Source organism: Myxocyprinus asiaticus, chromosome 28 (genome assembly GCF_019703515.2).
Source record: "Myxocyprinus asiaticus isolate MX2 ecotype Aquarium Trade chromosome 28, UBuf_Myxa_2, whole genome shotgun sequence".
Lineage (NCBI taxonomy): Eukaryota > Metazoa > Chordata > Actinopteri > Cypriniformes > Catostomidae > Myxocyprinus > Myxocyprinus asiaticus.
Window position 1 is genome coordinate 8,966,421 of NC_059371.1, and position 23,055 is coordinate 8,989,475.

General features: G+C 35.8%; 1 protein-coding gene across 1 annotated transcript in view; it reads left to right on the plus strand.

Moving 5' to 3' along the window:
• The first annotated feature begins 249 nt into the window (after nt 1-249).
• LOC127419280 (plakophilin-1) overlaps nt 250-23,055 on the plus strand; it is a 32,860-nt gene continuing 10,054 nt past the window's right edge. Inside the window, exons 1-11 of the mRNA XM_051660563.1 lie at nt 250-516; nt 2,328-2,443; nt 8,789-8,997; nt 9,701-9,845; nt 10,005-10,212; nt 11,702-11,870; nt 13,130-13,247; nt 13,481-13,639; nt 13,730-13,897; nt 17,633-17,786; nt 20,769-20,955. Coding sequence (XP_051516523.1) covers nt 345-516; nt 2,328-2,443; nt 8,789-8,997; nt 9,701-9,845; nt 10,005-10,212; nt 11,702-11,870; nt 13,130-13,247; nt 13,481-13,639; nt 13,730-13,897; nt 17,633-17,786; nt 20,769-20,955 — 1,805 coding nt within the window. The 5' untranslated portion in view covers nt 250-344. The remainder of the gene's footprint in view (nt 517-2,327; nt 2,444-8,788; nt 8,998-9,700; nt 9,846-10,004; nt 10,213-11,701; nt 11,871-13,129; nt 13,248-13,480; nt 13,640-13,729; nt 13,898-17,632; nt 17,787-20,768; nt 20,956-23,055) is intronic.

The following is a 23,055-nucleotide window of genomic DNA, read 5'->3' on the forward strand; positions in this document are numbered from 1 at the left end:
TGAATAGCAGTTGACAGTTAGCTAATGCACCACATTTTCCCACAGAGATTAAAGACGTACCCAATTATCAGTGCCATCTCTGCCTTAATCTTATTTATTTATTTATTTATTTATTTTGCGTCTTTTGCAATGAACAACAGTTCTGCTTTCAAACACGGTTGCTATGAAACGCCAGGTAATTGACATGTTTAAAAAGTGAATATGACAGTGTAATTGGTCCGCAGAGCAACACCTCCAGTGGGCGTGGTCTAGGTGTGGTTCTCTACAGCAGTAGTATATCTGCATTCATTTCTCGACGGATCTTGGCGGATAGCAGCGAGCTGAACCATTGAGAGAGAGCAGCAATGACGGCTGACCCGCTTCGCTCGGCCATGGCGCCCAGCTCGACGGAGGACACGTCTCTGGTGCTGCCGTCCGACAGAAAACAGCGCACTGGGCAGCAGCGCGTCCTGGAGCAGGTCAAATCCATTAGGAGAAGCAAGATAGTTAAGAATGACTCCATTACGTCGCCAGCAAGTAAGAATTCTGTTTATATGTAGACATGCATAATATAAGAAAAAACGTAAATTGGTAAATGATGCTAAATGAATAGCCTGAAGTGCTTATCAGATAATAGTAGCATAAGTGCATACATTAAACGAGGAGTAAAGTGAAGATCCACAGGACTGACATTTAAATGCAGAGAGGAAACAGAACTGCTGCATGTTTGTCTGGCAGTAAAAATGGGAAAACCTGCTATTTTTTATCTTGAGCAGTTATTTCTACCTGGTCCAAAGTAGTTTTGTCGGTGTAACAATGTATACAGGTTAATTTAGTGATGGTAGATTATGTTTTGACTTGAATTAAACCAGTTATTTTAGATGTAAATGAAGCAAATATTTTAGGTTAACGTGTTTTTGTGTGTGTGTGTGTGTGTGTGTGTGTGTGTGTGTGTGTGTGTGTGTGTGTATGTGTATCTTGAAACAATTTGACAGCAAGCTGCAGCAAGTCTTTGAGGCAAAGCTGCATTCATTTTTAATTAATACCACCTATAGAAATCTACTTTTCTGACAGTCTTCCAAACACTTGGGTGTGTCTTAATTACTGCCTACCTTGGCAGCATTTATTATTTTATAAATTATTATTTATTTATTTTTATCCCAAAATGCTGCATGCCAGCTGAATATCTGCATGTGTCCATGTCCAAAATAATGCACGGGCCTTTGATGCTCAAAATTCAGTCTCAGTATATATATATATATATATATTTTTTTTTAAATATATATAATTATTATTATTTTTTTATGTTGTGTTTCAACTCAATATCAGACTGTATTTTATTGAATTTTTAGAAACTCTTTAAAAAAATTATGAATATGTAAATAAAAAGTATAATCATTTGCACTCAAATATGAATTTGAATATAAAAATATGTGAATCAAGGTTTATTTTAATGTAGACAGTTGAGTTGACAAAGAACATGAACGTAAACATATGTAAAATCAGGATTTTTTAATTTTTGTTTAAATGTATATGAAAGTATAAAGGAAAGTCTATTTTCGATGCATTTATTTTAACATTTTGACCATTTTAATCACCTTTGAACTTTTTTGTTGTTATAGTCCTGCAATGTTAGAAATTAATTTTTAACAGCACAAATACTCCACATGGTCTCTCAATTAATTTGAGGTCATAAAAACTGAATGTATAATAATTATAAAAGAATTAGAGTAATGGATTGCATGTCAGACTGCTGGACATTGATGTAATAATGTTTCTAAATGTTATTAATGATATTTAAAGAGGTTTTTTGAATGTTATTAATGTATTTTGAAAAAAAAAATTAAAATGAAGAAAGCTGTCTCAAAATATATTGGGCCTACTCCATAGTCGCTGTAATATACAAAAGTCAAATTTCGACTAAATTATTATTATTATTTTTTTTATAAATTGTATTCTTTTTTAACTTTGTGTATTGGACATATAAAAATAATAAGAGCACACTTACTGGAGTGGTGTGGTTTGGTCAAGAGGTCACTGGTAAATTACATAAAGTGTTAATTACCTAAAGTTTTGCTTATGTAAGTTTGAAGTCTGCATATGAGTCATGCTCATGTCATCTTGCACTGTAAAAAGTGAAAGTCTGCAGCTGTTATCTTAAGTAGCTATTTCTTCCTGACCTGCCCTATTATTATGACTTTTTTGATGTAATAACATAGTCAGGTATATATATATATATATATATATATATATATATAATTAGATTGTCTAGGCTACCTGACCAAACGAGTGCATGAAACACAATCTGTGTAATTTGTAAATTGTCAAATTGTTTGCACCTTCTGCAGGTCCGGCGTCAGTGACAGAATACAGTGAGCCTAAATTCCAGTTCTCACCGACAAAACTGAACGACACCCTTTTCAAATGGGGCAGCTTCAACATGAGCACAAACCAGAACAGAATGGTAAAGACTGCACTCAATATGATTTATACGTATGCTTCTTGACAACAATAATTTATGTTTGTGGCCTATGTAGAGTTTCACTGTCACGTCAGGTACACGCACAGAGGTATCTAACCTAAAATTTGTCTGAAATATTTGTTTATATTCATCAAAGAACAAATAAAGATTGACTAATTATTAAATTGATCACACATATAAGTATTATGTGATTTATTAAAGAATAAATGTTTATAAAGATGCAATTAAATGTGCCTTTTCAGTTTTATTTATTTATTTATTTATTTTCAAACTAAGGGGGAATGCCATTCTTATAGTATTAGAATTAGACTGAAGAGATGTATTTCTGTGTAGACAGACATATGAACAAAACATGAGAATAAATAATGAAGTAGCATTGTTGCTTGGGCAGTTATTGATGAATTTGAAGCAGTGTGCATGACTTTGTTTTGCTAAAGGACGTTTAGAAGAAAATCTGTATTCCGATGTTGCAGATTGTTAATTCATTAAGATTACTAAAATGCAAATTATCATTTTAGATTTTGTTTGCATTATTTTTTGGGGTTGCAAGCGGAGATGTGCGTGTGTAAACAATTTGTTATTATAATTATTTTTATCATTATTGAGTTTAACATTTCTCCCCAGAATCAAAAAATAAATAAATAAATATATATATTTTGCATAAAGTATAATTTTGTACCATTACATATTTTGCATTGTGACATTATTTTAATGACAATTAAGAACATTTCTTCCTAAATTTGTATTAACACGAAAAAATCTCAGTCACAATAATGCAGAAAAAAAAAGAAGTCTTATTTCAAATGTTTAGTATGTATTTATACATCATGGTAACATCTGTCATACTGCCATAAAATGTTTTATAAAAGTCTCATTACTATATAACTACTGAATCTAATGAAACTCACCATTTAAAATAATGAGAATAATAATCAAATTTAAAAGTTAAAGGAGAAAGGTGTGCTAAATGGACATATTGGTTCAAAATAATGTTACAATGCAATAAATAAATAAGACAAACTATTGTGCTTAATTTTCTTTGTGAAAAATATTATTTCAAATTTTTCTCTTTTGGACCCGGACAGGTTTATGTGAGATTCACCTTATTAGCAATGCCTTTATATTTTCAGTAGAGAAGTAATGCTCACAATTACAGTATTGTTACACATACACACTCTCTTGCAAACTGTATGAATGATCCTGTATTGTGATTTGGGGCGGCAGTATGGATGTCATTTTTTAAACTACTTTGTTAATGGAGCTCGCGCCGTGTCTCTACGATACAGCAAGAGTATGTTGTTTATGCAGAAACATTACAGCTTATAAGAATTTGCTCAGATAATACTCACACTGTGCTTGGCATTTGTTCTATTATTGTTCAAGGGCTGTATTTTATGTTATAACTCAAAATTGTTCAATACTGAACGGCAAGTTCTAAAGAGCGACGTGTAGTTTGAACCCAGCTATCAGTGTCTGTTATTATTATGGAAATGCAAATATATAGTGATATTGCATGTGTGATGTAAGACACTTGATAAAGTCTGAAGCTGGGCTATTTATTATGATTTTATGACATTTCATAGTTTAACTGTTCAGATATGCTTATTGTTATTCTCAGAAAAGAGCGATGGGAATGGTGTCTGGTTTAACAGATTACGATGTCTACACATGTACGGCAACTGTACAGACATCCTGCATTTATTTGTACACAAAGCATAAAAAGGGGGTATATGTATTAATGTTATCCTAGAAAAAAAGAGTCCTTATCCAGGATTAGGTTTGCCTTTCAGCTGCTGAGGAAAAAAAATGTATACACTACCGGTCAAAAGTTTTGAAACACTTGACTGAAATGTTTCTCATGATGTTAATCTTTTGATCTGAAGGCGTATGCTTAAATGTTTGAAATGAGTTTTGTAGACAAAAATATAAATTGTGCCACCATATTAATTTATTTCATTATAAAACTAAAATTTAATTTAAAAAAAAATATGTTTTTGAAATTGATAGGCAAAGGGTGACTACTTTGAAGATGCTAATATATAACACAGTTTTGATTTATTTTGGATTTTGTTTAGTCACAACATAATTCCCATAGTTCCATTTATGTTATTCCATAGTTTTGATGACTTTACTATTATTCTAAATGTGAAAAAAAAAATTAATAAAGAATGAGTGTTTCAAAACTTTTGACCGGTAGTGTACATATAAAAAAACTGGTGATTTCATCCTTAATCCTAATCCTGAGAATAAAACATTTAAAAGGCCCCAGGGTCAAAAAATGCTAAGATTGGGTTATTAAAGTATCAGGGTTAATAGTGTTAGTTAATAAAAAGTGTTAGTTCATGTTTTATTGTGCAATGGCTTTCATAGGCAGTACATTCATGATTAATGTGTCGTTAAACATTGATATAATATTAGTGAAAGCATTTTCATGCACAAGAATATTCCTATATTAATCAGAATTTTGTCATATGCTATATATATTGATATTTACATGTACTTTTACATTCTAAATCTTACATTTAGTGAAATATGCATCAGGTAAATGCATTATCCAATTGACACAACCCTTTTAAGAAAATATTCTGATGTCTAAAATATAAATAAGACAGCTGGCCTAATGCCTGTATGAATTGGAATTAGTTTTAATGTAAACACCTTATTTTGAAAATCCACTGTTGTGTAATATTCATTAATATCTGTGCATGTCAGAATTAAAGTAATTCTGGGTGCTTTTATACAGGCAGTCTCTGGTATTCCCAGAAAAGAATAGTGGAAAAACAGCATGCAGGTTTTAGATTATTCTCTATAAATTGTTCAACCAGTATATCGACCTTTATCTGAAAATTATTTATTTGCATGCATACAAGGTCATTGTCATTATTGTAAAGTAACTCATGCTCAACTCATGTTTTGTGTAGAGGTAATATGGGAGGACTTCAGTAGCTCTGTTGTTCATTTTTGCCACAAACTACTTCACAGTTCCAGTGTAACATGGCCCTTATCATTTGCATTGGTACTGTAAAGCAACTGTTCATACGTTTGATGCTTAATACTTATGTTAATGATTTAACAGTGAAGGAGCATTTCAAGGCATTGCCATATTTCTCATTAACTGAGAGGTATTAATGGCCAGTTGCCAGAAAAACACCTTTCACAGTATGCCTTGGAAATAATGCATTGTGTGCATAGTTATATAAACGATGTACTGTAAATCATTTATTCTGTGTTGCTAAAGAAATGGTTCATGCACAATAATAGCTTGAGTAGCCTTATGGCCACAAACCCTTAAAGGTGCACTCAGTACTTTTTTCCCCATTTAAAAAGTTTTATTCCTAAAGAAATAAATTGTCATTTTGAAACATATGTATAAAATCATGACCGCTCACATGAGATGAAGCCTCCAGTCAAATCAGTAACCTTATAAAAGCTGTTTTATTCTACATGGGGGAGGGGTGCCCTCATGGGGGCTGCCATTTTAAAATCACTTGACCAGCTGAATACTACTCGCTAAATCTCAGTAACAGCCTTGTTACTGGACACTTTCACTCTTGGGTTAAATTAATTATGGCTGATTGTGAATAGTGAATTTCTACAATGGTATCTGTAACTGAAAACTATTGATTTTGAATGATGCTTCATCCACACCACTAGGTGACACTGTAAGTCCAAGATGACATGGGCAAAAAGTGCACCTTTAAGATTTGTCTTGTGAATCTTGGTTTGTTTGTAGACGTACAAGCTAGAAGGCTGTTTAGTGGCTTTTCTAATATTCATGAAAAAAAAAATGTATGTTAAGAAAACCCTTTGTTATAACTGTAAGTGGATTGTCACTAAGAGTTTACCTAATTTAAAGTGATAGTTCAGCCAAAAATGAAAATTCTCTCATAATTTACTCACCCTCATGCCATCCCAGATGTGTTTGACTTTCTTTCTTTAGCAGAACACAAATAAAGATTTTTTGAAGAATATTTCAGCTCTGTAGGTCTATACAATGCAAGTGAATTGGTACCAAAATTTTGACACTCCAAAAATCACATAAGTCAGCATAAAAGTAATCCACAAGACTCCAGTGGTTAAATCAATGTCTTCTGAAGCGATATGATGTGTGGCTGAGAAACAGATCAATATTTAAGTCAATGTTTACTATACATTCTCCTCCCTGCTCAGTCAATCTCCACTTTAACTTTCACCTTCTCCTTCTAGTGTTTTATGTGATTGACATTCTTCATGCATATCGCCCCCTACTGGGCAGGGAGAAGAAATTCTTGCAAAAATGGACTTAAATGTGTTGTAAGCGATTTGTTCCTCCTTAAAGATATTAATAAAATAAGTGTCCTGAGGTATCTCACCGGTCTCTGTGACAGCTGTAGACTTTGTAAACTGTAAACAAAAATGTGTCTGCAGAACACGGACATTGACGCTTTTCACCTGTCAGTCATTTTCCTCGTTCTCATAGTGTAGTATTTGAAGCGGATCATGAGGCTATGATTCATAATGTCTGTCAGTTGAGGGCGCTATTGTGCCACTGTTGAATTTGACAGCTATAGAAACAAACAATGCTGCTCTTTTGATCGGTTTTGGTATCAAAATTATCTTTGGAGGGTGGGGTTTTGGAATAAGGGCCCGTGGACAATTCAACGGCTCAGTCATGTGAAAGCTTCAGAATGCTATAATCGCTTACAGCACCTTTAAATATTGGCCTTTTTCTCACCCACACCTATCATATTACTTCTGAAGATATGGATTAATCCACTGGAGTCTTATGGATTACTTTTATGATGCATTTATGTGCTTTTTGAGGTATCATAATTATGGACTTGCATTAGAATAATTTAGAATTAGAAACATTCTTCTAAAAATCTTCATTTGTGTTCTGCTGAAGAAAGAAAGTCAGACACATCTGGGATGGCATTTGGGTGAACTATCCCTTTAAGGGTTTTCTTGCAACCAGAGAACTTACCGCAAAACTTTTTGGCAACACAGTGACCCCTAATATTGAAAAGTGAGCTTTTCTTTGTAACACTTTGTAATACTTTTATTAGTATTATTAACCAACATTAATAATACTACACTAATACTAAAAGGAATATTACAGGTTCAGTTTTGTTTGTTTTTACATAATGAGAGATGTTGAAATTATTTATGGTAATCAATAAATGTTTGTTAAAGTTATTAAGTAATTATAAAGTGTAACTGAGTTTCTGAATTAAAGGCATAGTTTCACCTAGTTTACGTCCTGTTTCATGTCCTGGAATTATTGTGTTACAGTATGGCCCCTTTTCACAATTCTGGGTTTGGAACACGGATACAGAAGTGTAAACTTCTACAGCGTTGAATGGGAGATCATTGCAGATATTATATTTTTGCATTCGCATTTGCTTCTACAGCAGAAGAAAAAAAATCCACCATTATGTTTCCACGACTTACATGAAAAAAAAAGAAAAGAAAAGCAGAGAGCAGTGGATAACGACATTTAGAAGAGAGAAAGATAACTTAACAGCTGTATTGTGTCAGTGCTGACTACGTTTTGTTTTATTATTTTATTTTCTTATCAATGCAAGAGTAAAATAACACATTTTATTACACTAAATATAAAATAAAAAAATAGTAATATTAAAAATGTGGCTAGATTTACATAGCTAAATAAGGCGGAAACGCATCATCACATGCTGCAAAAAGGGTTCATTGTCTCACAGAGAGAAATTACGCTTGATATTTTTACGCACTATTCTGTAGCTGCTGTTAAGACACGCTTCTCTGCAGTAGTTTGGGGTTTCTGTCATTGTGCAACCCTCAGTTCAATTTGATATGAGGATTGTTTTTGTGCATCAGTAAGTCAGTCTTTGCGATAAGTGTTTGTGTCCTTTTAAAATGTGACAATACTTGATGCATTTACCATAAAAAAAGCTTTGTTTCCTTGCACTATTTTCTTAATTACTGCTCCATATAGCTGTATATTTGGCACCATATATCCAAAGAATTTTGAAGGCTTCATGTGCACAGTATCTATTGCCCTGATTTACAGCCTTCTTTACTGTCGTTGTTATATTTTGTATGCTTTGCAGTTAGAAACCGAGATACAACTGCAGCTCAAACATTGGAAAAACTATTTTGAACAATTCTAAAACAATTCTATACTGGGAAATGAAAATCCCCTGCCCCGTTTTATCAATGTTACATTAACACCACAAAATGTATATACGCAAATGTATTTTACAAATTTAAATGGAAAGAACGCTTTAATCCTAGAATACTCCTTTAAAACCCCCAGTGATTTCTCTTGTCATTAGCACTTTATTCTTTCTGCCCCCCCACCCCCCACAGACTGTTCGCAGCATATCAGTGCGCAACACCATGAGAAGACAGACCCAGAGCTCGAATGCAAAGTCTGCATCCAATGGCATGAAGGCCAGAAACAGTGATGATTTGCGCAGCACCAGCCAGTCACTAGTAGGAAATTTCAAGCCTCCATTTGGCGAGTCACAGAGGATGACGAAAGTCACCATGAACAGGAGAAAATCAGAGCCATTGTGGTGAGTGTGCAGGAAATGCCTCTCTGTAAAAAACAACAACCTGAAACTCTTTATTTTTCACAATAATTTTTTAAAAGTATTTATTTATTTTCAATAAATAATTTTTTAATTTTTTTTATTTATTTTTTTTGGGGGGGGGGAATAACATTAATTTTGTTGCAGGGATATTAATTTTATTTTTTCTTTCTTAATTTAGTTTTTACTTCCATTTTTTAATTTTTTACACATTTTTTATTTTTTATTTTCAGCTTTGTTCCGTTTTCATTACTTTTTATTTCGTTTATAGTTTGTAGTTGTTTTTATGCAGTGTTTTCTGCATTCTTAGTTTTGGTTTTAGTTTTTTTGGGCTGCCAAATGTAATGTGATAACTCAAATAAATGAAATATGTTTAAGGGCCATCTATAGTGTAAGCAATATCTTTTCATGCCTAATGAAAGTATATTAGTCTGCATATCTAAAACTAAAATTAATTTGTGGTCATTTATCATTTTATTTTATTCACTGACAGTAATAATGCTGTTCTTTTGCTCTTTTATATGTGACGTCTGTAACTAGTTGCTGTGTTGCACACTACAGAATGTCCCCTTCATAGTGTTCCTTTTATGTATTTATTTTTTTGTCATGATAGTCTTTTCAGCATTTTTTTAACTAATTGTGTGTCTGTTTCTTTTTCAAAACATTTTCTAAACATTTCTCCAATCAGTATGAATGGCACTACAGGATCTATGCCTAGCATCACTCTGCAGGACGCTGTGGAATATCTGAGTCACTCGGACGTGAGCTATCAGCTTTGTGGAGCTTCCTTCATACAACGCCACACCTTCACTGAAGACAAAGCCAAGCAGGAGGTTAGAGAACAGCATATCTATCTGTTTGTCTGTTTGTCTGTCTGTCTGTCTGTATGTCTGTGTGCTGTCTAAATGCTATGAATGGTGTTATATTCTGTCCATAAGTTCATATGACTGTTTATACATTATATGCTGTATTGTGTTTGGTATTACTGGAAGGTTCGAGTGTTAGGAGGGATTCCTGCTCTTATTCAGTTGCTGAAAGTTGACAATTCACAGCTGCAAGAGATAGCATCTGCTGCACTGCGCAACCTTGTTTTCAAGGATTCCAATAACAAGCTTCAAGTGGAAAGTTGTGGAGGACTAGAACCCATTCTGACCTTAATCAGAAACACCAACGTCACAGAAACCCAGATACAACTCACTGGTAAGACCTGGAACTCTCACCTACCTGTGCTTTAACGATTTAAACCTGAAGTGTGTAACGTTTTTACATTTACATTTACATTTATTCGTTTGGCAGATGCTTTTATCCAAAGCGACTTACAAAAGAGGAATACATAAGCAAATCATCTTAAGGAGACAGTGGTACAAAAAGTGCCATATTACAAAGTTTCACTAGCATCAGAATAGTATTCAAAACAGATTAAAGTGCAACAAGAATGTGTTTTTTTTTTTTGTGACTGGTTAAGTGCTCATGGAAAAGATGTGTTTTTAGCCGTTTTCTGAAGACAGAAAGTGAGTCAGCTTCACGGATGGAGTTGGGAAGGTCATTCCACCAATGTGGTACGATGAAGCTGAAAGTCCGGGAAAGTGTTTTGGTGGCTCTTTGTGTTGGTACAACAAGGCAACATTCCTTAGCCGACCGCAGACTTCTAGTGGGCGCGTAGCTCTGCATAAATTATTTTAGGTATGCTGGAGCAGACGCAGTGACTGTTCTGTATGCCAGCATCAGAGCCTTGAATTTGATACGTGCATCCACCGGCAGCCAGTGGAGAGAGATGAGGAGTTGTGTAACATGTGCTCTCTTTGGTTGATTAAAGACCAGACGTGCTGCTGCATTCTGGATCATTTGCAGGGGTCTAATTGCACATGCAGGGAGGCCTGCAATGAGAGCGTTACAGTAGTTCAGTCTAGTTATAACAAGTGACTGGACAAGCAGTTGTGTGGCATGTTCAGAGAGGAAGGGTCTTATCTTCCTGATATTGTAGAATGTAAATCTACATGATTCTGCAGTCTTTGAGATGTGGTCTGTGAAATTTAGTTTGTTATTGATGGTTACCCCTAGATTTCTGACCGTTTTGGAAGGCGTTACTGTAGTTCCACCCAGCTGCACGGTGATGTTGTGTTCAACAGCAGGGTTGGCTGGAAAGACAAGGAGTTCGGTCTTGGCTGGGTTAAGTTGCAGGTGGTGTTCCTTCATCCAGGCCGAGATGTCTGCCAGGCAGGCAGAGATTCGAGCATTCACTTTTTTAATTGTAAAGCTTTTTTGATTGTAAATTGCTTTCTTCCAGCTTAATATGCAGAGATAAATATAAATTAGCTATTCATAGGTTGATTTCATCGAAAAGTGCAAACACTGTGGCTCAGTGGCACTTCTAAAACATTGCTCTGTTTGTTTAAGCAGTCCGACAACTGGCTCAACCAATGGTGTGAGTTTAGGGCAGGACTACCTGTAATAAGCTGTTCAGTGCAGGATTGACAAGTTGGACCAAACAATGGCAGACAAGAGCGGGCAAGAAGGGGCAGTCGGGTTTTTGGGAAATCAATTTGGAAACAATTATTTTTGCAATTCTGTTTTGCCATTCCAATTTCTGCACAGAACAGACACTGTTCACCTTTATATTATATAATATATTTAGAATGCCATACTGAGTATACAATTTGATCCCTTTAATGTGTGGACTGTACTACAGGTCTGTTGTGGAATCTGTCCTCGGCGGACACTCTGAAGCCAGTGCTCGTCAGATGTGCCCTGCCCCTGCTTACAGAAAACATTGTGGTTCCATACACCTGTTGGACTGACAACAACACCAGCAAACACATTGACCCCGTGGTCTTCTACAACACCACCGGCTGTTTACGGTAAGAGTTGTTCAGGCCATTAAAGGAATAGTTATCCCCCCCCCCCCAAAAAAAGAATCTGCCATTATATACTCATGTTGTTCCAAACCGTATAACTTACTTTCTTCTGTGGAACACAAAATGTTTGTGAATTGTAATGAATGTTGAAAGCAGTTGACAGTGAGTCACTTTAAAGCTTAAATTAGGACCCAAAACTGAGTATCATAATAGTAGTCTATGCTACTCATGCGTCATTTTCCAAGTCTTCTGAAGGCATACGATAGGTTTTGGTGAGAAATAATGTGTTCACATGAGAACTTGCATTGTTTTTAGCACTAAACAATGGAAGTTCTTGCATGAACATGCAGCCACTGTGAATGAGCTTCTCTCATAGTGCTCAAGATTTTCACTGAAAAATGGCTTACATTTTTGGCCGGCAAACTGATTGCCGGCATACTGTATGATTTTATTTTTTTACAAGTTGTATACAAGTAACTCCTACAAAGATTGTTTGACTATCCAGGGGTCTCCAGGTCAGCTGGATAGTCATCATCATTGGTGACCTCGTCAGTCTGGGGGGCAGCTTACAGGTTGGCTCCCCCCAACCTGATGGTGCCCTAGGCAACCACCTAGTTCACCTATGCCTAGAAATGCCCTGGCAGTGGCGATAATCAAAAGTCAGGTTAACTAGTTTGTGAGACTATTGAAATATGACTCAAATGTATCATCTTTTGTCATCTTCTAGACCCAATAATCTCACGCAGTATAAACAGCTCAGAAATACTCACTTGCAGTTGGTTTAGTTTGTGTGATTTCCTATAATTAATTTATGTGGTATGCTATTAAATACGGCATTTTATACCAGTTCTGTTTGTTATTAGAAACAGATCATGACATGTTGACAGAGCGGGTGTGACAGTGCACTCTGATACAACAGACTGGCTTTCATATCATCATATTATTGATTTCTGGGAATATTTGACCCTCCATTGGTTACTGTTGCTATGTCTGACAAGTTTTACAGATCATCCCATAAATTAGAGATTTCCATGAATAAAAATGTGTTCATAAAGTGATGAAATTGAATGGATATTATTCTTATGTGGGCTGGAAGGCAGTGTGGCAAGCATCTGCCATTTACACAATTGAAAAGATAGTTCACCCAAAAATAAAGATTCTCCCATCCTTTACTCACTTTTAAGTTGGGGCTCAGTGAAGGGTCAGTTGGAAAAGGGGCTGCATTAAACTGTATTAATGCTTACGTATGGTTGCACTCACAGAAACCTCAGCTGTGCTGAGGAGGAGCAGAGGATATCTATGCGTAACTGCACAGGACTGATTGACTCACTAATGACACATGTTCAGTCTGAGGTGGAAAGGGGCCAGCACGATGGCAAGGTTACCATGCTGTCCTTTTTATTCCTATTTATTTATTTTTATGAATTTGCAAGCACATACTGTAGATCTAAATAAAGTGTCCATATGTTACATTGCCCATTTTAAAATTATTAGAAATTTTTTATGTCTTCTAGTAGAATATCTGGAAATATGTAGTGCAACAGGCTATAATTAAGCAGTGATGTAACTTCAGTCTCTTACTGTTATCTTTGTTTCTGCGACTCTGTGAGCAGACAGTGGAAAACTGTGTCTGTATACTCCATAACTTGAGCTATCATTTGGAGAGGGAGGCCCCTGAACACTTCAAACAGTATTCTATCGCTGATGAGGCACCACATGAGAATACAAGCAAAAAGAGCATCTTTAGCCCCAAGAGCACCAAAACACAAAAGGTACGAGCTTGTCGTTAACCTCACATTAGTTTGGATAGCAGTTTAGGTTGATTAAATGTTTCAAAGATGTCTTTAATACATTCACATCAGAGATTTAGCTTACCAGAAATAAAGGAGACGGAGCCTGAAGGAGTGAGTTGGCTGTACCACACAAAGTCTCTGCAGTTATACCTGTCTCTGCTGAGCTTCAGTCACAACGAAGCCACCCTGGTTGCATGCTGTGGAGCTCTACAAAACCTTACTGCTTCAAAGAACCTGGTATGCACACACACAACAAGGCTTGTAATATACACTTGATTGAACTTGAATACAAACATCTCTTGATGCTCTTAAAAAATTGGTCAGTGGTGTTCTAGGGATCCTCTGGTGTTTTGGCTCTTGCAACATCATACACCCTCACCCAGGTGACCTGTCCATGCTTAATCTGGCCACATCTTGTGGTCAAGTGGCATGCTGTTCCTGGCGTCATGCCCATTCAGGCTGAAGGGGCACGTGTCCCCTTAGATTTTTGAGACAAGAAGATTTGTAATAAATTATTTGATCTTCCAAAAATGTATTTGTACCTTCGATTATGAAATTAAATGATTATTGCATGCAAAAAAAAGAAAGTCTGTGGCAAAAATCTTTATTCACATGCCTAAATTCTGTCGGTCCAAATCCAATCGAGTAACATGTTCCACTGTACGCAGCGTCCAGAGACTGCTTCTGAGATCACGGAAAAGGTCAAGCACCAAGGGAAAGCACGGTGTTATGATAATAAAAACTAATTCATTGCATCAACTTCAGTGCAGTTAACGTTTTACAATTATGTCTGATCTCTGTGGAACAGGCAATCAGTTTGTTACAGTCTAATATAGTTTATTTCTATGCTTTTGCTTGATTGGTCGCTGTTCATTTACAAGTTTTTGTGGTGTCTTTACACCCTTTTAAAGAAAGCAACGGTTTATTATCTTAAATTAAATGATCAGAATGCTATAGGAAAATAAACATCCCATGAGGGGGCCAAAAAAAAAAAGGTCAGATGGTTTCGGGGTGAGAGCAGGGTCCGGCGGTTCCAGAGCGTGAGCGAGAAACCCAAGGGAAGTATTTTCGGTGTAGGGATGAGGTCAGGTGGCACCTGAGCGGAAAGAGAGACTGGTGGCTCCAGAGCAGGTATGAGGCAGAGTGGCACCGAAGTAGGAAGAGGGTCGGGTGGCTCCAGAGCTTGGATGAGGTCAAGCAGCCCCTGTTCGGTAGTGGGGCACCTAGGAGACAGCTGACCTGGAGACCCCTGGATAGTCAACCTAGGTGGGGCAGACATGGCACCCCAACCTGGGTCAATGGCTGCCGGAGTAAGAACTGGACTAACTGCTGGGAGGAGAGATGGCTGGCTTGGTGACGGCGGCAGCTGGGGAAAGGGTTGGGTGGTCGGCGGCTGTAGAAGATGGGGACGGGTCGGTGGCGACTACAGGGGCAGTTGTGTTGGCTGCGGACATAGCGGATAGCAAAAACAGAGGGGCCTCCAAAGCCATGACCACCGGGCAGGAAGAAGGACCTTGGGACAGGGATGGGTGGGCACCTACATGTCAACTGCAGAGATGAGAGTGGGTGCTTCCAGGGGAGCTGCAGCGACGAGGGTGAATTTATTTTATTTTATTGATTTTTTTGGTAGCAAACTTAAGAAAAAAACCTCACAAAACCAACAAGATTACTACAGTAACTATGTTCAAAGATTTAACCCTCCTACTACATTCGGTCATTTTAAACCTGGGAGAGGTAAATTATCATTTTTAAATACCACATAGTTTTTAGTATGGAAACCAAATTCTCATCTTTGGAATGCTCTCGGGAGGCTATTTCATGTCATGCCAGTGCAGCTCCGATCTACCTCAATGGGGGAACACCAAAATCTAAAAAAACGGTTGGTCAAGATTACAATCAAAGAACATATTTCAAATCAGCAGTAAAATCTTACAAAGCTGGTATCATAAATTTGCTTCTTTACCTCAAATGACACTAAAAAACTCAATTTTCCTAGCTTGTATAGCTAATGTGCATGTGCATTCTCGAGATGATTGACAGGCGATGTCTGTATTTAAAAGGTGATTGGCTATTTTACCTGTAAGGCGGGACTTCCTTTCTACATCCATTGACCGTTGGGTGCTTCTTGGTTGGGCGTTCCAATTTCTCCCATTCATTTAAATAGAAGTGGCCCTTCTCTGCTAAATAGTCTCTGCTTACATGTAGCATATTTCCCATACACTCACACACACTTTTTTGATTCTCACTGGGACTGCATCTTGTTTACAAACATGCACGCACACACACATACACACACACACTCACGCCTGTACAATACAGACATGACAGATGTAACAAACATAACAAATAAACTAAATCAAAGGTACTACTGCCTAAAGGGGGTGTGACTAGAGCAAAAGTCTAAATAGGTCTAAATAGTGCATGAAAGAGGAAATTGTCCACATTTTACTCTGCAGCCATCTGATGATGAACCAGCTTACAGCGTACTCATGCATTAACATTCGGCAGTTCATGCAAGTAAACAGAATAGATTTAGTTTAAAAACATAGTAAAGAAGTATTAATGTTGTATACTTGAGTTGTACAGTTGTTTTTATATTGGTAAGTTGAACCACTAAGTTGTATTGAGCAGGTATGTGGAATAGGAAATTCATTCAAATTACTAGTAATTATCAAATTAGATGTTTATATAAATTTTATATTACAATATATTAAAATAAAATTTCACATAAATGTTCATAAAAATATGTCTTCACATGTATCACCCTGGTTTTGCTGTAGTTAATGTATATTTTGAAATTTCAAAGAATTTTGAGTATTATTTCTAAAAATAAACAAAATGGAATATTAAAAATTAACTTTTCTATTTGTCAATTAACATGCCAAAAATATCAATCTTTTTAAATGTATGAACACAAGTTATTAATGACTTACAATCTGATTTTAATGACTTACAATCTGAATTTAATTGAAAATCATCAGGTTATGAATGATTTATAAGCTTAAATTCCACTGGGTCAAAATTGACCCGCAAACAAAAAAGGTGTATTCAGATTCTGAATGCAATTAGAGGCTTGTGTTTTTCTGATCTCTCTATATGTCTCAAGAGACTGGGTGCTCAGCGTGATTCCCCTGCAATGGATACAATTCATGGCAAGCAAATTGACAGTTCATCAACTGCCATTGGGGAGGGGGTTGGGTGAGATTCGACAGTTGTATACCAGTGTCGGAGACAGTGAAAAGGTAGCTGAACAAACCAATCGAATTACTTATGTTTATTTAAGTATATTTTTTTTTAGTATTTTGTACACCCTTGACTTTTTTGAGCCTGCATTTTCGGTGGACAAATAAAGGAAGACCTTTGTGATTCAGTATGGAATTGTTCCTAGTTATTCATACATTCCTTATTCCTAATCTGGTATCTTGTATAAATGAATGTGAAAATAAGGCTAACCTGGAGTACTTTGCATTCATAATGCATGTTTCTGCGAACCGCACTGTGGATTTATAAACCAATTAAATTGCAGTCTTTTTTTATTTAAAAATCACACTAGTCCACCAGGCCATAGATAGTTTATTTCGATTAATTGTGAAGCCCCACTCTGTGATGTTTGTGATTGCTCTCCTCCACATTGGTCCAGTGATGCCAAATGTGCTAAAGGGCCTTGCAACCCCCCCACCCCCCCAACCAGGACTGGGTTTCCCAAAAGCATCGCAAGCTTATGTTGATCGTAGAGACCATTGGCGCCAATGGTTTCTATGATTTATTTACCATATAATACTTTTGGGAAACACAGTCCAGATCTTCATTCTTGACCCTCTTTTCCTCTCTTGGGTTTCTTCCAGATGATCCTCAACTGCCAGAAATTCTCCTGGAAACCATATACACTTTTCTTTTAGTGTGAAATGAAACTGATTACCATCAGTTGTGTTCAAGTTAATTCATTTGTTAATACTCTTGACCTCTGTGCAGGTGTCCACTCAGATGAGTCAGACCATCGTTCAGAAGCTAAATGGCCTGTCTGTCATTACCCCTCTGCTGAAATCTGGAAACTCTGACTTACAGAAGACCGCCATGTCCTTGGTGGGGAACATGTCCCGGGTCTCATTTTTGTGGGATACTATGGGTAAGACAGCATTTTTTTTTTTTTTTTTCAGTGCCTGTTGCTCTGGCACAAAAATGTGTCAGTGACAATATGTTTCATGATCTTAGTCACAAACAATGTTTAAATCAGCTCAGTTTTCCCAGCAAGTTTTTTTTGTTGTTGCAATTTTAGGTTTCAACCACAGATGTCAATAGAGAGCCCAAAGTCCCATAGTGTAGCATTAAATAATATATTATTTTTTCACATTTTGGTAACGAGAATGTTATAATGGCCATCTTGTTTTGCATTGCAGTCAGGGAATTGGGGGTTCAAATGTTCGAAATTGTCATGAAAATATTGTTAATGGCCCCAAAATATAGTTTAATTTACAGTTTCTTTTTTCTTCTTCTTTTTATTTTGGAGTAAAATAGGACCCAGACATTTTCTTGCCATGTTTTGTGAGAAACTTTCCCAATATTGAAGAATAAAGAAATAATGGCCTTGGGGTTGTAGGTGCCCAATTATTTAGGGTAACACTTTAGAATAATGGTCCATCATTAATAGGTAATTATGCAGGAATTAATACAAGATTAATGAGTAGTACTACATTAACACTTTAGTTACTACTATTAACTAATAAGGAAACATGATTAACCAATCAGTAAGTAATAGTGAACTGATGACTGAGGTAGTTCACTGTTAGGTAATCAGTAATTACTGAATTTGATCTGCCTCATTGAGAACTATCTACTAACTATGGCTAATTTAAAATAACTACTAATTAATTACTAATCAAAACATAAACTGTGTCTAAAATGTAAATGATTATGTTTATATTGTGAACATGATCATGAAATGCACCTTCAGAGAAACACGTGTGTTCTTTGCGGGAATTAATTTATGAACATAACAGCTCTCTAAATCATGGCTACAGTGTCTGGTAGAGTATCATAGTCAGCTTACAGATGTATGTGCCCAACATGTATTCCTTGGGATATCTCTGTTCATTACAAATTATTAACTTTGGCAGGTTTGATATTGCTGGAGGTCTTTTTAAAATAATTTTGGTAACCCAAAGTAATGAGTCATGAAGGAATTGCTAATTATTTTAAAGTGAGGGTCATGGTAACGCATTATTAATTAATGAATACACACTTGAACACACAACATTTAGATTTTTTTACAAAACATTTTTAAAATGAATTTTTTTATTAATAGATACTGTAGGTTAATCTTACAAGAAGTGTTTAATTTTATGTGAAGTGCATTTTTTTACTTAGTAACTTAATGGATCCAATGAAAAAAAGAATGATTGTCACGTCCATCGAGCTTCTAATCCAATCAGGGTTCGCCATATTCAACGCTCGTGATGAAACTGAAAGAAGAGCAAGTGTGATTTTGCTCCGCCCCCCCATCGATCCACCTGCACGTGGTAAACATTACGTAAACATACATTCTGTTCATAGGCAAATGAGGAAACATGTCAAATTAATTTGATAAAAACTGTACGCATTTACAGAGTGGGCTGTCTAGGGCTGCATGCCTGTTTTCTCTCTGTTTTCTGTTGAAGTCTTGTGGAGATCAACACACTTGTCCTTTAGACACATAATTTTATTATTGTACTTTATGTTAAGAGATAAGTACTATATGTTAAAACATGTAGTAACTGTGAGCACCAGCAATTAAAAGCATTATCCTGCTAAAGGTTTGTAGCCTATGCAATTATGTTCAGTTATTTCAGTGATTCATAATTCAATGATTCATAATTCAATGCCAGAATTTTTTTTTTTTTTGGAATGTCTGTGAATGTTTGTTTGATCTGTTTGATTAAATGAATAAAATGTAGGAACAAACACTTGAGTATTCATTACTAACTGACAAGTAACACCTCAGTTACTATTAATGGTTTATAATGTGTTTTCACTTTAGAATAATGGTCCAGATAACCTTTAACTTCCAAGGAAGGAAACAGTAAGATCTCATTAATTAATAATGCGTTACCATGACCCTCACTTTAGTATAATGGTCCAGATCATTAATAATTCCTTCATACTTACATGATAACACTTGACTCATTACTTATGGGTTACCAGAATTATTTAAAAAGACCTTCAGCAATATCAAACATGAGAATTTAATAATTTTTTAAATAACAGAAGAGATATCCCAAGAAATACACAGGTTGGGCACATACAACCCTGTATTTCTGTAAGGTAAGCTGACTATGATCATGGCCGTAACGACCATAGACATTGAGGGGGACATTCCTAATGGATAACATCAGGTTTTGCACAAACTTGTGGAGTCCATGCCAGCTCAGATGTTGCTGTCATTAAAGCAAAGGGGGACAATACCAAATACCAAGAATTTCTCAAATTATTTTCACTCAAAACGTTATGTTTATACAGTATATATGCATTTATATGAAGAACATTTCATTAAATAATAATAAAACATATTTTAAATTATATTTTAACATAATTTAAACATATTTTTTTTTTTCAAAAAGAACAGCTTAACCAGCATACAATTCCCATGATGGTCTAGGCTGGTTTATGCTGTCTAGTGCTGGTTTGGTGCTGGTCTATCTTGTGGACAAGCACAGCCATGCTTTTCACCAGAAAAACCTAGCTAGTGAAGCTGGTTGTCCAACACGATCCTTTTGGTGAAGTTGGTTAAACTATAAAAGCCTGGCGGGGACACCAGCATCCCATGCTGAGGGACCAGCACCCAGAGCACAACATATGCTGGTGACCAGCAATGCTGATCTTTAAGCAGGAATGCTAAAAACAAGCATTTTTACTGGTGGTCTCAGACTCTTGGACACCATACCTTTTGCAAACCTAATACATACTGTTATCTAATAGTCAAGAATATATTTTCATTGATATTTTGAGTTATGATGTGCTAGTACTTAGTTAACAGTGTCTTATATTTGATGTCATCATCATTCTCACTGTACTGCACTAGAAAATTGTTGCATCGAGTCAGTCCCTAAATTTCTGATGTTGTTGTCAACCACAGCCAAGGCAGTTCTCCCCGATGTCGCCTCTGTTCTCACAGCTGTGACCCCGAGCATGGTTGAGTACGATAGCTCCATGGCCACAGCATGCCGAGTGATGCACACACTCTTGCTGGCAGAGCCTGAGAGTGCCAAGAAAGTGTTGAACATAAAACTTATCGACTCTCTGACCGATCTGAGTGAAAATATGTAAGTATACCTAAAGAAATTGCATGTGTGAAAGTGAAAAATGGCATTACCACTTAAATTCTTTAAAAATATTTGCTCTGCTCTACTTCTCTTTTTACTTTACGGACTGCTGCCAGCTAGGGTGAAGAACCTAAGAAAAAAAAAAAGAAAAACATGTCCATGTCACATTTCACCCTAATATAAAAAGGAAAATGAACATAAATTGTATTTTGCATAAAAACAAAGGAATTTTTGTTTTGTTTTTTGCATTGTAACATTATTTTCATGACAATTAAGGATATTTTCCCCCATGCTATAAGTTATTCTATGTATTTTCTGTAATAGAATATACATACAGTATATATATATACACATACACATACACTACCGGTCAAAAGTTTTGAAACACTCATTCTTTATTATAATTTTTTTTTTTCTTCACATTTTAGAATAATAGTAAAGTCATCACAACTATGGAATAACATAAATGGAACTATGGGAATTATGTTGTGACTAAACAAAATCCAAAATAAATCAAAACTGTGTTATATTTTAGCATCTTCAAAGTAGTCACCCTTTGTCTAGAATTTGCAGACATGTACTCTTGACATTTTCTCAACCAACTTCTTGAGGTATCACCCTGGGATGATTTTTAAACAGTATTGAAGGAGTTCCCATCTATGTTGGGCACTTATTGGCTGCTTTTCTTTATTATTGGTCCAATCATCAATTTCAAAAACGTTTTATTTATTTATTTATTTATTTTAATTAAATTTTAGTTTAAAATTAAAATGGTGACACAATTATATTTTTGTCTACAAAACTAATTTCAAACATTTAAGCATACGCCTTCAAGTCAAACGAATTTTAAGATCATGAGAAACATATAGAGAGAGAGAGAGAGAGAGATTTTTATTTCATTATAAAACTAAAATTTTATTTAAAAAAAAAACAACTCATTTTTGAAATTGATGATTGGACCGAATAATAAAGAAAAGCAGCCAATAAGTGCCCAACATAGATGGGAACTCCTTCAATACTGTTTAAAAAGCATCCCAGGGTGATACCTCAAGAAGTTGGTTGAGAAAATGTCAAGAGTACATGTCTGCAAATTCTAGACAAAGGGTGACTACTTTGAAGATGCTAAAATATAAAACCGTTTTGATTTATTTTGGATTTTGTTTAGTCGCAACATAATTCCCATAGTTCCATTTATGTTATTCCAGAGTTTTGATGACTTTACTATTATTCCAAAAGGGGAAAATATTATAATAAAGAATGAGTGTTTTAAAACTTTTGAGTGTGTGTGTGTGTGTGTGTGTGTGTAGATATATAGATATACCTATATGTGTGTGTGTGTGTGTGTGTGTGTGTAATATATATATATACAGGTGCATCTCAATAAATTAGAATGTTGTGGAAAAGTTCATTTATTTCAGTAATTCAACTCAAATTGTGAAACTCGTGTATTAAATAAATTCAATGCACACAGACTGAAGTAGTTTAAGTCTTTGGTTCTTTTAATTGTGATGATTTTGGCTCACATTTAACAAAAACCCACCAATTCACTATCTCAAAAAATTAGAATACATCATAAGACCAATAAAAAAAACATTTTTAGTGAATTGTTGGCCTTCTGGAAAGTATGTTAATTTACTGTATATGTACTCAATACTTGGTAGGGGCTCCTTTTGCTTTAATTACTGCCTCAATTCGGCGTGGGATGGAGGTGATCAATTTGTGGCACTGCTGAGGTGGTATGGAAGCCCAGGTTTCTTTGACAGTGGCCTTCAGCTCATCTGCATTTTTTGGTCTCTTGTTTCTCATTTTCCTCTTGACAATACCCCATAGATTCTCTATGGGATTCAGTTCTGGTGAGTTTGCTGGCCTGTCAAGCACACCAACACCATGGTCTTTTAACCAACTTTTGGTGCTTTTGGCAGTGTGGGCAGGTGCCAAATCCTGCTGGAAAATGAAATCAGCATCTTTCAGCAGAAGGAAGCATGAAGTGCTCCAAAATTTCTTGGTAAACGAGTGCAGTGACTTTGGTTTTCAAAAAACACAATGGACCAACACCAGCAGATGACATTGCACCCCAAATCATCACAGACTGTGGAAACT